General features: G+C 33.6%; 1 protein-coding gene across 1 annotated transcript; it reads left to right on the top strand.

Moving 5' to 3' along the window:
• Positions 1-6,490: 6,490 nt before the first annotated feature.
• Positions 6,491-15,606, top strand: LOC133781823 (zinc finger CCCH domain-containing protein 19). Its single transcript, XM_062220908.1, has 10 exons — positions 6,491-7,845; positions 7,954-8,033; positions 8,944-9,128; positions 9,510-10,428; positions 10,539-10,666; positions 11,160-11,219; positions 11,304-11,354; positions 12,342-12,412; positions 12,972-13,123; positions 13,220-15,606. Exons 1-10 carry the CDS (start codon positions 6,671-6,673, stop codon positions 15,325-15,327), a joined length of 4,929 nt encoding a protein of 1,642 aa, XP_062076892.1. The 5' UTR covers positions 6,491-6,670; the 3' UTR covers positions 15,328-15,606.
• The last annotated feature ends 1,042 nt before the right edge of the window (positions 15,607-16,648 follow it).

Genomic DNA, 16,648 nt, shown 5'->3' with positions numbered 1-16,648 from the left:
GAATTTCTTGAAGAAGGTAAACAAAATGACTTCTTAAATAATAATGTCCTTACTTTATTGTTTTTTATTTTCAATAAATGTTTAAATTTGGTTTTTGAATTGTAGATAACAAACTTAAGGACAAAGCGACAACAAAAGAGAAGACCAATGCACCCATCGCCATTGTTCATTGATGGATTCAAACTTTTTTTTACTTTATTTAAATTTCTATGAACTATCTATTTACTTTTATGGATGATTGTAATGATTTTAAGACTTGTGTTTCGAATTTGAATGACTGTAATATTTGAGTTGTTAAGTACTAACTAGTAGTAGAAACTACTAAGACATTATTTTCTTCATTTTAGATTTTAATTTGATCATCTTTTCTACATTATTGTTTAGATTTTGAATAGATTTTTTTAAATGGGTTATAACCCAACCCAACCCAACTCAACCCTTAATGTAATTAGTAGGGTTGGGTTATATATTAAAAATGTTTTAAATGAGTTAGAATTTTCTAGGCCGATGTAATTGGGTTGGCTCATTCAAACACCCCCAACCCGGCCAACCCAACCCATGCCCAGCCCTACTCAGAGCGCCCAAATGTGGATCTGGCCACTATAAGTCTCAAACATGATTGTTATCCTTAGAGGCGGTATGATAACAACATGTACGTCGTGTACAAACTGGATTAAGTCTTGAGCTGCTCACATCATTGTTAACCAAATATCATACTTGACTATTTTTCCACATATTCATCTGTCAGTTGTACCCGAGCTGGGTAATTGGACTTGTGCTGATTTTAGGGTACAACACTATATATATATGGTCATGGCTGATATTAATGATTTTTTGAAAATCTCCTTTTTATTCATTTTGTTGCGTATTTTGATATATTTTTTTATTTAATACCAACATATAGTAGAATAGTTGGTAAGAAAAGACAAGTAAATCTAGAACTAATGAAATAATCACGAAATGTTGAGTAAAGTCGAGACAAATGCTGGTGACATATGTAAATATATATAAAAAATGTATTTTTTGTAATAGTGCGATGGGTGTGGTTCGATCCACATTTATTTAACGAAATATACCTTTAAAAGTTATTAAAAATAGATATTTATTAATTATATTAATATAAATTCAAATATTATAAAAATATTTATATTATAATAATATTTAATACAAAACTAGATATTTAATAATTATATTAATATAAATTCAAATATTATAAAATATCATTACTATAATAATATATAATACATATTTTTAATTTTTATAATTTATATTTATAAAGAAAACATGTAACTACATAAAATATTAGAATAACATTTATCTTCTATCAAGAATAAACAAGCTTCTTCTCTAATTATAAATGTGTGATTTGAATAATATCATAAATGTTTTATACATTAAACAATGTAGTTTATGATCTAAAATATTATCATATATATATATATATATATATATTTTTAGAAAAAACCATAAACAATATTTAGGTTTAATATTTCTTTTGATATTTAATATGTTCATGTCATTCTTTTATATATATAATATTATAATATTGATTATTTATTTAAAATTTATATGACAATCATAAAAACTTAATAAATATATTTAATAAATTGTTAAAATAAAATTAAGCAAATGTGCATTGCACATTGCTTGTACCTATTATATATATGGGGACACTCTTAATAGTTACTACCTATGGATGATTACTTTAATATTAACTATTAGATTAAGATCAATAATCCATATTTATAGTTGTTAATTAATATTTCCAAAAATAAATTTTGATTTTTTTTTAAATTTTTGGAAAGGCTACCTGATATTTACCTGATTAAAAAATAAATAAAAAATCTTATGTAAGCATTATATATGAAAATTTGAAATTAATGTAGAAATCTTTTTTTTACCAATTGGTGACTTGCTATACCAAGTCACTATGTTGTCACATCATCATAATTGTTAGTACCCATCTATGGGTAGTAACCATTGAGAAATATTCCTTATATATACACGCTTGCTTAGTTTTAAAGTTATAACTTATAATCATACTTATTCAAACATGTATTTATTTTTAATTATCATATAAATTTTAAATAAATAAAAAATATCATAAAAATAAATAAAATATGTTTAATATAATGTATGACATAAATTTATTAAAAAATTAGGGCAAAACATTGTCTATAATTTTAATAAAAATCGATTCATTTTTTTTTCAATATATAATAGAATGAATTACAATTCTATAGTATATATAAATATTTATATCAATAAACTTTACATATATGACATCTAAACACAACATTGACATAAATATATATTTACATGGCTACATGACATATATATAAATTACAATAATATTTTAAAAAAATTAATAATAGAATAAAATAAGAATATAAAAAGTCATAATGTAGAGTAGTATTCATGTATCAACTATTTTTAATATTATACATGGATATTAAATTTTGTTGCTAGTTTTTTGTTTAAAAGAATTTTGTTTCTAGTTGATAATGGATTATATTATATTATATTATATGTTTAATATGATATTATTATAAAACATGAAGTTTAAGTTTAAGTTTAATTAAAGTTTTTTTAAGTTATAAAGCATATGATTTTATTATTTTTTTAAATAATTACCATTGTAAAATATCTCAAAAATATCTTATTTTAATTTATTTATTAATTTAATTTGATTTAAGTTTAAACCATGTTTACAATCTATCTTTAAATATAAGTATATTATTCATCTTTATTCTAATACGTGAAGTTTAAGTTTAAGTTTAATTAAATTTAATTTAAGTTATAAAACATATGTTTTTATTATTTTTAAATAATTGTCATTGTAAAATATCTCAAAAATATTTTATTTTAATTTATTTAATTTGATTTAAGTTTAAATCATGTTTACAATCTACCATTAAATATAAGAATATTCTGTTAAAGTTAATGAAAAAATAAAAAAATTATTAAAACCAATAATTTCCGTTTTTTACACACTTATTATATAGAAGAGAGATATATCAAATGATAAATGTATAAGTAATATCACATTAAATTTATCATAAATATGATAGTATATAACATATTAAAAAAATATATTGAATGATTCATTTATAAATAATAAAACTTATTATAATTGAATTTGTCACTTAAATATTTGTTAAAGTTTTATTATTGCAAATTTTATTACTAATCATTATATTATGCTTACTACTAATTCTATTTAATATAATTAAATTTATAAATAATCTATTTTATATTCTTTTCATTTAAAATATATATTTTTGGAAACAAAAATATATATTTTAATTTTCCTATTATTTTTTAAAAAACAAAACCTAGAATTCATTTATACAGATCTTTAATTAATCTTTTACTTCTATTTTAAAAACAATAAGAATCATTTACTATCATCATTTAAAAAAAAATATTACTTTGTACAAAATAATAATTTAAAATTAATCTTTTTGATCAAATCATCCATATGATACTTTATAATTTTTTTAATCAAATAATTAATATTTTGACTATTTAAATTACTCTTTTTCAATGAAAATTTAAGATGTTATATATTATACAAGGTATAATAATGAGATACATTTTAGAATTAAAATTAATAAAAAACAAAAGAATTTGCATTTTAGATTTGAAAATTATATATTATATGTTTATTTAATTTTTTTATTAATATTAAATTTTTATTCTTATAATTATTAAATAAATTAAATACAAAAATATATTTTGTCAAAAAATTATAAAATTATATATATTTTTTGTAAATAAGAATAATAATTTAGTTTGTTTTATTATTTAGAAAAATATATTACTTTTAATATATTTCAGTTTGTTTACAATTTTTCCAACTAAACACGTGCCAACTACCAATGCCCAACCTAATTTATAAAAAAAAATTAAAAAGTTTCTTAAGTAAAATTATATGGGAAATTTTATATTCTATTCGTTTACTGAGTTTTTCGAAAAATATGAATATATTGATAAATAAGAGCTAGAAAGAAAGGTTAAGAAATGAACAAGATCACAGTTTTTATATAGTTGGGGCGTTAAGGAGCTTTAGTGTGACAGTCAGAATCCCGTGATCCGTAAGGGGAAAGACTGGGTAAAGTTGTGCAATCCCACACCGCCTGGGGAAGGTCAAGTGTGATGATTCTAAGACTGTGTAGGTATGGGACTACACAGTTGAAGATGACTTAAATGGATTGATAGGTACTACCTATATCAACAAGATGCATATTCTTTTCGGCAGTCCATCACTTGAGAACTCCAAAGTTAAGCGTGCTTGACATGGAGTAATCTCAAGATGGGTGACCTCCTGGGAAGTTTTGCCAAGAAGCATGTGGGTGAAGACAAAGCGCTACCCTTTGTACGTTGGCACAGTTGGATCTGCGTGGGCTACCAGGGGGATCCTGGGGACATGATCTGTCAGAGTAGTGACAGTACCGTTTTTAGGAACATTGTACGTTCCGTGCGTATCCCATTCTGCAAGTTAGTTAGGGAGACCAACTGCTGGGTTTCTTGGGGACACGTCAGCTGTAGGAATGACTGGGCTTGTTCTACCCGGATATGTGGCCCGGGTTCATTTATCGATGTCTAGGTTCATTTACCAAGACCCGAGTTCATTTACCAGGGCGGACATCAGAATACGATAATAGATCGAAGGACATCCTGATGGCGGGTTAGAGCATTGGCGATGGACCTGAAGACTTCACATGGATCCCACTCGATGGGATCCGTCTCTTGGAATGGATTGTCTGCCACTATAATCTAAATCCCAGAGAATAGAGATTGTGTGTGCGCAGGAAGGTGGTTTGGGTACTATGCTCATGCTACTCACTAGTTATTGGGCTCGGCATGCTCCGGGCCGATAGGGTTCGGTTGCTCATTGTTCGCTGGGCCCTAATTGGACTTGGGCCTCTCCCGAGAGCCCATGAAACCCGTTTAGCCATGCCACGTGTCCAAGGTGGAAAATATGGATAACATTGCATAATAACATAGTGAATTTTTTTAATAAGGCAACATAAAGATTCCTCCCACTAATGTGCTCTTACCATATTTTGGACAAAAATACCCCTGACATTCAAACACTCTATTTTTCTCTCAGTCCGAACTCTCTCTCTCTTTCTCTCCAACGTCTCTCATTCTCTCACACTATCACTCTCTCTCTCATTCTAATCTTGTAGATCTCGAAAAAATACCAAAATTAAAAAAAAAAAAATCTGAAACAGACATTTTAGTGAAAAGATATGAATGACCAAAATTTTCATCAAATTTAAGTGCAGAGCATCGAAATTGCATGGAAAAAACATCGTTTTGGTCCAAAATCAAGTTTTCATGATTGTATCACAAAAGCATCAAAACACCATCGTTTTTGCATCGAAAAAGCATCATTTTGGCAAAAAAATATTTTTTCATGATTGCATTACAAAAGCATCGAAACACCATCGATTTTGCATCGAAAAAGCATCGTTTTGGCCAAAAATCAAAATTTCATGATAGCATCGAAACACCATCGATTTTGCATCGAAATTGCATCAATTTTGTATCGAAAAAGCATCGTTTTAGCAAAAAATCAAGTTTAATGATTGCATCACAAGAGCATCGAACCCCATCGATTTTGCTTCGAAAAAGCATCTTTTTGCCCACAAATCAAAATTTCATGATTGCATTGCAAAAACATCGAAACACTATCGATTTTGCATTGAAACACCGTCGATTTGGCCAAAAATCACACTTTCACATCGTAAGAGCATCAAAACACCATCAATTTTGCATTGAAAAAGCATAATTTTCGATGGCGTTTTGATGCTCTTACGATAGAATCATGAAAACTTGATTTTTTTGGCTAAAACGATGACTTTTCGATGAAAAATGATGGTGTTTCGATGCAAAATCGATGCAAATTTCGATGAAAAATCGATGGTGTTTCGATGCAATCATGAAACCTTATTTTTTGGTCAAAACGATAGTTTTTTGATGCAAAATTGATGCTTTTGCGATGCAATCACGAGAACTTGATTTTTGGCAAAAACGATGATTTTTCAATGCTTTGCACTGAAATTTGACGAAAATTTTGGAGGTTCATATATTTTCACTCAAATGTCCGTTTTATATGATTTTTTTTTCTAAATTTTGATATTTTTTCGAGATCTACAAAATCAGAATGAAAGAGAGAGTGAGAGTGTGAGAGAATGAAAAACATTAAAGAGAAAGAGGGTTCGGACTGAGAGAGAGGGATTGTTTAAATACTAGAGGTATATTTATGTAAAAAATTAAACTTTAATATACTTAGGATAATAACTTTTGTTGTTGTATTTAAAATTTTTTTATTACATAGGCCCAGGCCCAGGCCCAGGCCCAGTTTTCGTCCAGGTGTTAGCATTTACAGAGCCCAGAAACAAAAAGTGCCACGTGGGAGTTTGGGTATTTCGGTACTTTCGCATTTGGCCCCAAACGAAACCCCTCCTGGGTATCGAACTCGCAACAACACCGACTCCTCTCTTCTTCTCTTTGTCTCTCTGTGTTCAGTTCAAGAGTAACAATAAGAAAAACAAAGAACAAGAAATAAGAAGTCCTGAATAAATTGAAGCCATAGCCGAACCTCAAAACCCTAGCCTCCCAATTCAAGGGTTTTTCAATTTCCAATTTTTTTATTGGTATGGAAGGCGAAGAAGAAGAGGCTTCACATGTCCATAAACCTCATTCTAAACTCCAAGACGGCAGCGCGGCCATGCTCGAATCCGACCTTGACGACACAGCTACGCGGCTGCAATGCGATTCCGAACCCAATAGTGAGTCTCCGCAACCAGCGGCCTCGGGAAAAAACGATGGGGCAGTGATTGAAGGAGTAGGGGAGGGAAAATTGGAGGAGGAAGAGAAGAACGACGTGGTTGAAATGCCAGAAGGGGAGGGGAAGAAGGCTTTGGCTTCTGAAATGGTGGAGGAAGATGGTAAGCAGGTTATGGCGGAGGAATCTTCCGTGGCGGTGGCGGTGGAGGTGGCTCCGGCAGTTGATGATATTGGTGTGCCGGAGGAGGTTAAAATTGAGTGTGCGGCTGAGGAGGAGTCCGAAGGGGAGGTGGCTGATGCAGCCGAGGAGAAGGAGAACGAAGATGTGGGAGATGGAATTGATGGGATGGAAGTTTCAAAAGAGGACGCTTCAGGGGACTCAGTGGAGGATTCAGCCGAGAGAATTGAAGTTACGGAGTACGAGGGTGTGACGAACATGGCGGGAGAAACGAATTTGGCTGCGCAGGTAAAAGAGACGGAGACGGTGAACGTGGCTGACGTTGAAGACAAAACTGTGAAGCAAGAGGAGGCCGAAGTAGAGGAAGAGGAGGAGATTGGGGTCGAGGGAGAGAAGGAAAGGGAGGAAATTGAGGCAGGAGGAGGTGAGGAAGATGAGAAAGAGGAGATTGATGCAGAGGAAGAGGAGGACGAGAAAGAGGAGATTGAGGAAACAGGAGAGGAGGACGAGAAAGATGATATTGAGGCAGAAGGGGGGGAGGAGGATGAGAAAGATGTTGATACAGAGGGAGAGGATGAGGGTGTGCCTGGCATGGTCGATGAGACCATGGAGACAGAAACAGCAGAGGAAGCGGATGGTGCTGACGTGATGGAGGAGACAACTGAGGCAGAGGGAGCTGAAAATATGGGTGAAGCTGAAGCAATGGAGGTGGTAGTGGAGGAGGCTGGTCGTGGGAGCAGTAATGGGAAAAGGAAACGGGGGAGGAATCTTAAAGCTCCTGCGAAAGTCAGCTCGAGGAAAAAGTTGGAAGAAGACGTTTGTTTCATTTGCTTTGATGGGGGTGAGCTTGTCCTGTGTGACCGGAGGTCAGATTTACATGCTTCATTTCATGGCTTTTATTATTGTTATTATGTTTGCTTGTTCATTTATGAATCTTTGAGTAACTGAGTGAGATATTCTTTGGCTGTTATCAGGGGATGTCCCAAAGCATATCACCCTTCATGTGTTAACCGTGATGAGGCATTTTTTCGAACTAAGGGTCGTTGGAATTGTGGTAAGTTTCTGTTTAGGGTAATCATTTTTCTTCTTATAGCGCCAAAGTGATGCTTTTATATTGGTTCATATGTGTCTACTGGTTTAGATTTTGGACAGCCTTCAGTTTTTTGGGTTCTGCTAATGCTTCTGTGCTTCTAAAGTTTGTAATTTTGAGTCTTAGACAAGGAAGAACCTAGAGCTAAATAGGTGGATGTATAAGCTGTGGAAATTTGGTTGGATGTATCAAGTTTCCGAGTTTGTATGCCCTAGGTTATTTCCTATATCTTTTATTTCGCCTCAGTTTATTTGTGGCCACTAGCCAGTGCCTATTAGAAATAAGTAAGGCATTTAGAACAATCTGTATCCATTTTTCTTTTTTAGATATTTATGCATTTATTGGAACTGACGTGGCTATCTTTTTCCCTTGCCTTTTGCTGAAAATAAATCTGTGTGATTTTTGTCTGCTCATCTTTTGTTTTGGTTTATTTACCGTTGAGTTTAGGGTTTGCTAAATGTTAAATTTATGAATGTAAGCCTGTTTATAGAAAGTAAGGACTCATATATCTAGATATCTAATTCAAAAGATTAAGGGGATTCTGCTGCAAGCATTTATAACTAGTTCTTGGCTATCTTTTTTTTAACATTCTGACTCTAGCTCTCTCTCTATCTCTATCTCTTTTGAGACAATACTATCTGTTTATTGACAATATTGGAAATATCAGTAGAATCAATTTTCACACCCTACACTGCATATTCAAGAAACTGCATGCTAATGGCTTTCCTCTGACATAAATTCTTATTGAAGTGGTGAACTGGCTTATAAAACTTTTACTATCTACAGTAATTCCCTTAGCAATTAATATTATTTCTTTAATTGGTTTTTTTTTTTGCCGTCTGATTTGTGTATATTTTATCTTTCATTTATTAAGGTTGGCACCTTTGTAGCATCTGTGAGAAGAATGCACACTACTGGTGTTACACATGTACCTTCTCCTTGTGCAAGGGGTGTATTAAAGGTTCTACTATATTATGTGTTCGAGAAAACAAAGGACTTTGTGAGCCATGTATGAGAACCGTCATGTTGATTGAAAAGAATGAAGGAAACAAGAATGCGGTATGTTGGCTCTTTCTCTAAATGTTTCTGCATTTCCTTTTGGGTATTAAGTTAAGAGATTTACATTTAATAGAGGATGGAATTTTTTGGTATCTTTTGGCATAGATTTCAAATGATTTTTAAAGACTTAGATGAGTTGGTATTCTGACTTCTTACCAGTTACATTTATTAAACCTGAGACTTTTTATTACCATCTTCTGTTCCTGTATTATTTTTAAATCCATTTAATGAAACAGCGCACTACTCGGATCTCCTTTTTGTTTTTCTTTGCAATTTTGTTTGTACAGGACTTTGGAATATGAACTTCATATTTTGTATCAATGTCTTACACTGATATTCCTTTTATGTCGCTTTCTTATTCTGTTAGCTTTTTTTTGGCAGGATAATATAGATTTTGATGACAAAAGTAGCTGGGAATACCTCTTTAAAGATTATTGGATAGACTTAAAGGAGAAGCTATCTTTGACATCAGAGGAACTTGGTGAGGCAAAAAATCCGTGGATAGGATCTGATTCTCATAAGCAGGAGTCAGCTGATGAACCTTATAACGCAAATGATGATGTTGGCTCAGATAGTGATGGTTCCTCTGATAACTTGGAACTTAGCAATACCAAAAAAAGAAAGACTAAAAAACGCTTGAAGTCCCGTACCAAAGACAAGGACTCACGGAAGACAATTACTGCAACTGCTTTGGGAGGGCAATCTGCTGGTGACAGCAATGCATGGGCATCAAAAGAACTCTTGGAGTTTGTTATGCACATGAGAAATGGCGATATTTCCCCTCTGTCTCAGTTTGATGTGCAAGCTCTCTTGCTAGAATACATAAAAAGGAACAAACTTCGTGATCCTCGCAGGAAAAGTCAGATCATTTGTGACTCAAGGCTTGAAAATCTGTTTGGAAAGCCACGTGTTGGTCATTTCGAAATGTTAAAGCTTCTTGAATCTCATTTTCTTGTAAAGGAAGATTCCCATACAGACGATCTTCAAGGGAGTGTCGTTGATACGGAAGCAAGTCAGTTGGAAGCTGATGGGAATGATGATGGTGTGGGGAGAAGTGGTAAAGACAAGAAACGTAAAACACGTAGAAAGGGTGATGGGAAAGGGCCTCAGTCTAATCTTGATGATTATGCTGCTATTGATAACCACAACATTAATTTGATTTATTTGAGACGCAATTTGGTTGAGGACCTGATTGACGATACTGAAAACTTCCATGACAAAGTAGTTGGTGCATTTGCAAGAATAAGAATTTCTGGTACTGGTCAAAAGCAAGACTTGTACAGGCTGGTCCAAGTTGTTGGTAAATATCTGAATAAGATGTATCTTGTCCTCTTTTGGCTTCGTTATATAATGAGTGAAACATATTACCACTGTAAAGTTTGGTCATTTCTTTTAATGATATTTGAACAGGTACAACCAAAGCTGCTGAGCCATATAAAGTTGGTAAAAAGACGACAGATACCTTGCTAGAGATATTAAACTTAAACAAGACTGAGGTTGTATCAATTGATATCATCTCAAATCAAGAGTTCTCTGAGGTGATTTAGCACGAGCCTTTTTTACTTATCGTTTACCTCTTAATAGTCTATATCAATCTTTTTAAATTGTTCCGAGAAATACATGATTTGGTTAGAAAGAAGATTCCAAAGTGGCTGCATCAGTGTTAAAATTGGCAGATATGCACCCGTAAAATTTTATTTCAAAATTTGAAACATATTCACAACTACATCCAAGTTAATTGCTCTCCATGCTCCTTTTGTATGTATTGTTCCGTGGAGTAGTATCTAGCTTGCTTGCAGAAAGAGGGGGGAAAAGGTGAAAAAAGAATAAGGAAAGGGGAAATGACACAGCATTTAATTGTGTGGATTGAATCGTAAAAAAGATTTCTCCTTTAAATAAAAAGTAAAAAACTTTTAGTGAGTACATAGTAAAGGTTGTTCCTATTAGGATTTGGATAGTTTATGCCCGTTCTATTGTGTGGATTTTTTTCCCTGTCTGGTGACATTTCAGTTTGTGCCTTTTTATTGCTAGGATGAATGCAAGAGATTACGTCAGAGCATAAAATGTGGACTTATTAACCGGCTAACTGTGGTAATACTACCTTTTACCTTGTAATTTTTCTGAAAGTTTCCAAAAGTATTACTTCTCTTGTGACAAATCTGCATTTGCATGTAGGGTGATGTTCAAGAGAAAGCAATGGCACTTCAATCTGTCAGAGTTAAAGACGTAAGTTACTGTCCTTTGAGGTTGCATAATTGCACCCTGTACATACTTTTATTAGGCTTATGAACTTTGTGTTTTTATATATTTACATGTTTTGATAGTAGGAATGGAAGTCTGGCAATGCATACTTGATATGATTTGAAAACAAAAAGATTAAACACCTTAAAGAAGATAGAAAAATACTTGCTGCAAAATATAGGCTAGGTTATACAAATACAATCCTTTATATAAAGAAAGAAATGATATTAATAGGATAGAATCAAGGCGATTCAATCCATTTTACAGCCAGCAATTAAAAATAAACAGAACTACTATATTTTAGAAATAACCTGACTATGTGGTGTTTTTTTAATCCTTATTAGAGAAATAAGGAAAATTCGAGATTCTCTATGCCCCTCAAGTTGAACTAAACAGGTTGAATACCCAGCTTGTCAATTAACGTCTCAAACACTGACTTGAACAATCTTTAACCAAAAATAAAGCAGCAATTGTGATGAAGTCACACAACACTAATGCTGCTGCCAGTTTTTTTTTTGATGAAATGGTGCTCCACTTCTTCATGCTTTGTTCTATCACGATGAACATGATTATGAAATGGCAATGCCTGCCTTATTGTCACAGTATAGACTCGTGTTCCTTAAACCTCGGGTTCATTGAACAATAATTTAAACCGGGTAAACCTGCAAATCCCGTGTGCTATTTTTCTTAGTTCTGTCTCAACATTACTTGTATCTAGTATCTACCACTGCTGTTCATTCCTGCTCTTCTAAAGTAACTAGACTTCTCCATTTTAAGTGTCAAAGTTGCGATTTCACGTTGAGGAAGAACTGTTTTCTGCTTTAGTTAGGGGGTTGGAATTTATTTTCATCTTCTATGATGATCATATGTAATCTCTTATTACAAAGTCAATAGGTTTCTCTTGTGTTATTAAATTGCTTTACATGACTTTTGACGTTTAATGAATGCATTTTATTGTTTGCTCTTATGCAGTGGCTAGAGTCAGAAATAGTCCGGCTTAGCCATCTTCGTGATCGAGCTAGTGAAAAAGGACGCCGGAAAGAATATCCTTTGCTTTGCTGGTTCATTTATTTTGTTTGTTTGAGATGTTCATTAATGTTGTCTATCTGTCCTTGTTTACATTTCTTACATAATGGTACACTTGTGTTGCCACATTTCATGGACCTTTTCACAGGCGTTTGGGTGCCCCAATTTACGATAAACCTTTGAAAATGGATTTTCTTGGCACCTGACTGCTACATATGTACCTTAGTTTGTAATGACCTGTGGTTAGTAAGTACTTGTATAAAATGTCCTACTGTTAGCTCAGATATTTATGATCTTGTGGTATTTCAAAATCCTGTTTTTAAAATTTTTCAGAAAAAAAAACCCTCCATTTAAAGAGTTTGCTATCCAGTTAGCCCTGCGAGTGAAAGAAAAGGAGAGAGTGAGAGCAACCTAACTCATATTCTTTAGATTGGGGATGAAAAGAGTTGTCAAATGGGTGTGAGTGATTCACAAGTATTTTGTTACCATCATATGTATTCTAAACTTGTTTCTTGAAATTATGTGGAGAATTTATGCATCTAGAATTGTTTGGTTGGCCCTTGACTTAAAATTCACGCTTAGAGAATGTGTGGAGAAATTACAACTTCTGAAGACACCAGAGGAACGCCAGCGTAGATTAGAAGATATTCCAGAAATACATGCAGACCCCAATATGGATCCAAGTTTTGAGTCAGAAGAAGAGGAGGATGCAGATGATAAGAGAAAAGGTTCCTTTCACCTTTTCATATAATATATAATGTCATCAGCATCTTCAGTTCATTTTTTTGTTTAGTCATTAATAATATGACTTTCTATTCATGCAGGAAACTTCATGAGATCTAGAGCTTCTAGCTTTAGCAGGAGAGGTAGGGAGCCGATTTCTCCACGAAAAGGTGCATCTAATTTGAGTGATACCTGGAGTGGGGGCAGGAGTTATTTCAGCACAAATCAAGAACTAAGTAGGAACATTTCTAGTCGTGCGTTCTCTGGCAAAGTTGAGGATACAACTGGAGTTGGTGAGATAGTAAATGACACATGGAATCAAGGCAGAGACAGAGAAATACAAGCACCAAACAGCTGGGAAAAGCAGAGGATGTCAACTTCAGAAACTGGTTCTAGGAATGCCCAGCCTGGAGTAATATCTGAATCTACTGCTGTCTCAGAGAACTTGGCATCTTCTTTGCCTACAGGGGTGACAGAATCGCCATCTAAAATCAATGAATCAGAAAAAAATTGGTATTACAAGGATCCATCAGGAAAAGTCCAGGGACCATTTTCCATTGCACAGTTGCGTAAATGGAGTGGTACTGGCTATTTTCCAGCTGACCTACGAATTTGGAAAGCAAATGATACACAAGACGACTCTATACTTTTGACTGATGTATTAACTGGAAAGTTCCTGAAAGACAAGGTTCGGGTTTTGCACAATTTACCCCCATCACCCACCCCATCTGGGACTCCTCAAGTTACACCCATGCAAAGGGCTACAGAAATTCAAGTTGGAGGAGAAAGTTGGAGATCTCAAAATGAAATTAGTCCTTTGTCAGGCAAGTCTGTTCCGACCCCAGTTGACGTCACCAAATATTCTTCAGATACATGGGGTTCAACAAACCTTCCGTCTCCAACCCCATCCCAAACTCCCCTTGGTGGAGCGAAGGCCCAAGCTTATGAAAATAAGTGGTCAGGCAATTCCCTTTTATCTAATAATTCTACTATGTTGGGAATCAATCAGTTTCCGGGTAGTGCTGGAGGTACACGAGAGAGTGTGATGCGAGTTGCTGAAAATGATCCAAGTTCATTTTCTGCTATGACATCCAAGCCAGAAAAGATTATGACTACAAATGATCTTCCAGTACACCATTTTCCATCAATCTCAGCACCTATGCTGAATCATGCTTCATTAAATACGAGTGCTGATATACAGAATGTTGTATCAAATCTGCAGAGTCTAGTTCAGTCAGTTGCTAATCAGATGCCGTCTGTTCCAAAGCCAGAAATGCTTGCCTCAGGTCCAATAACGGGAACTGAATCCCAGCCCTGGAGAGGAACTCCATCCCAGAAGTTAGAACCCAATAACCCTGGTATCATGCATGCACAACAACCTTCTGCTCATGTTCTTTGGAGTGATGCTTCAGCTATACACAACCCTGCCTCATTTAACACAGGAAATACAGGTGGGAACTTTCCGACATCTGGTTTCTCAGCATCCGTTCCTCAATCTGATTCCTGGAGACCTTCAGTTTCAAGTAATCAACCAAACATTCAACCTCAGGCTCAGGCTCAGGCTCCACCCAACATACCTTATAACATGGGTATTGTGGAAAACCAAAGCGGTGCGCCAAGACTAGCGCAGGACAATCAAAATCCTGGTTGGGCACCAGTTGCTGGAAATCCAAACATGGGATGGAGTGGACAACTCCCAGGAAATGCAAACCTGAATTGGGGAGTTCCTCCCAGTCAGGGTCTAGCCCCTGGAAATACAAATCCAGGATGGCCCAATCAAGGTAGAAATCAAGTTTCGGGTTGGGTGCCATCTGGTCAAGGACCTGCAGCACCTATAAGTGCCAACACAAATCAAGGTTGGGTTGGGCATGGTCAAGTGCAAGGACAAGGAAATGCAAACCTTGGATGGGGTGGTGTTCCAGGTGGGAATTCAGGCAACTGGGGAAGTGAGCGAAGTCACAACACAGATAGATTTGCAAACCAGAGGGATATGGGTTCTCAAGGTGCAGATTCGGGTTATGGTGGTGGTAAACCAAGGAACAGGCAATCATCGTTTGGTAGCGGCGGCGGTGGTGGTGGTGGTGGAGGAGGAGGAGGAGGAGGAGGGGGAAGTACTTCCAGGACTCCTTTCAAAGGGCAGAGAGTCTGTAAGTTCCATGAGAGTGGGCATTGCAAGAAGGGAGCTTCTTGTGATTATCTGCACAATTGAATTTAGTGAGAGACTTGATAACAGCCCGGCATCAGATTTTTGTACAGTTGTTTGCTATTGATGAAGAGTTTTGTTATATTATAAGCATTTTTATCCTTTTTTTTAAATAGAACTGTGCAGTCTAGTAGCTCACCAATTTTTGCCTTTTCTTCTCATAGTTTCTTCTTGCTTTCTTCTCACAATCTGATCTTTCTTTTTTCTTTCTCATAATTTCTCTCTAATTGTGGACCCCACTAACTAATTCGTGAGATGCCAATAAATGAATTTTTCATTCCTGCAGTTTTAGTTAAATTTTAACTGTGATTTATCCAAACTAGTCTCAATTTTTTTTCTCTAGTGAGAAAACTAAAATTTTAAATAGTTAGAGTATAATTAATTTATTGGAGTGATAATAATTAAAAAATAGGAAATGAGTTTTTTATTTATTATTTTTTCTATATATTTTAATTTGAAAAAAAAAGAAATGCAATTAGTTTCTATGAAATATTTTTTGTCAATTCTATATTTAATTTAAATACTTAGAGCAGTTCCAATAAATTCTCTACTCAATTTTTCAAAATCTTACTAAAATTTTAGTTTTTCTATTTTATTAAACTTTTATTTTACAATATATATTAGCTTTTCTATAATTTCTCTTTATAATATTTAAATATTATATTTTTAGGTATTATTTATTTATTTAAATAAAAAATGATGAGAGAATAGTAAAAAAAACATAGTTAAATAAGTTTATAGATTCAATAGTATGTAACTAAATATAGAGAACCGTTTATGTTACTATAGCTTAGACGAATGTCTTAGCTATTATACACCATCGGCTAGAAGTGCTTTTTTGTAAATTTTAAACTATATTTTGCATATATAGTTATTATACATAATCTATTGAAAGTGCTCTTAGGATACCACATATTTGTCGGGTTCAGTAAATGATATACTTTAATAGTAAATTTCTATTATTATTTCTAAAAAAAAAGTTCTTTTTAAAAATTAAGTTTAGAAAAGTTGGAAATATAAGTCAAGCCATATTTTTATAAATTTACTATAAAAAATCTATATTTTAAAAAAATTTCTTTGATAAATGTTTTACAAACTTTTGCTGTAAAATCTTAGAATACAATATTATGTTTATTATTTATTTGGTATATATTCCAAAAATTTTAGTTGTAATTACTTAAAAAATACAGTATATGTTACAAAGATTTTGATTGTATTTATTCAAAAAGAAATTATATATATTCAAGAAACAGTAATTTTTATCTAAAAAAAAAGAAACAGTATTTTTGAAATAAATTTTTTCAAAAATCTTGTCTGAATTTCTTTT

The sequence above is a fragment of the Humulus lupulus genome, chromosome 6 (genome assembly GCF_963169125.1).
Source record: "Humulus lupulus chromosome 6, drHumLupu1.1, whole genome shotgun sequence".
Lineage (NCBI taxonomy): Eukaryota > Viridiplantae > Streptophyta > Magnoliopsida > Rosales > Cannabaceae > Humulus > Humulus lupulus.
The sequence above is the reverse complement of the archived record's forward strand: the minus strand, read 5'-3'. Positions and strand labels throughout refer to the sequence as shown.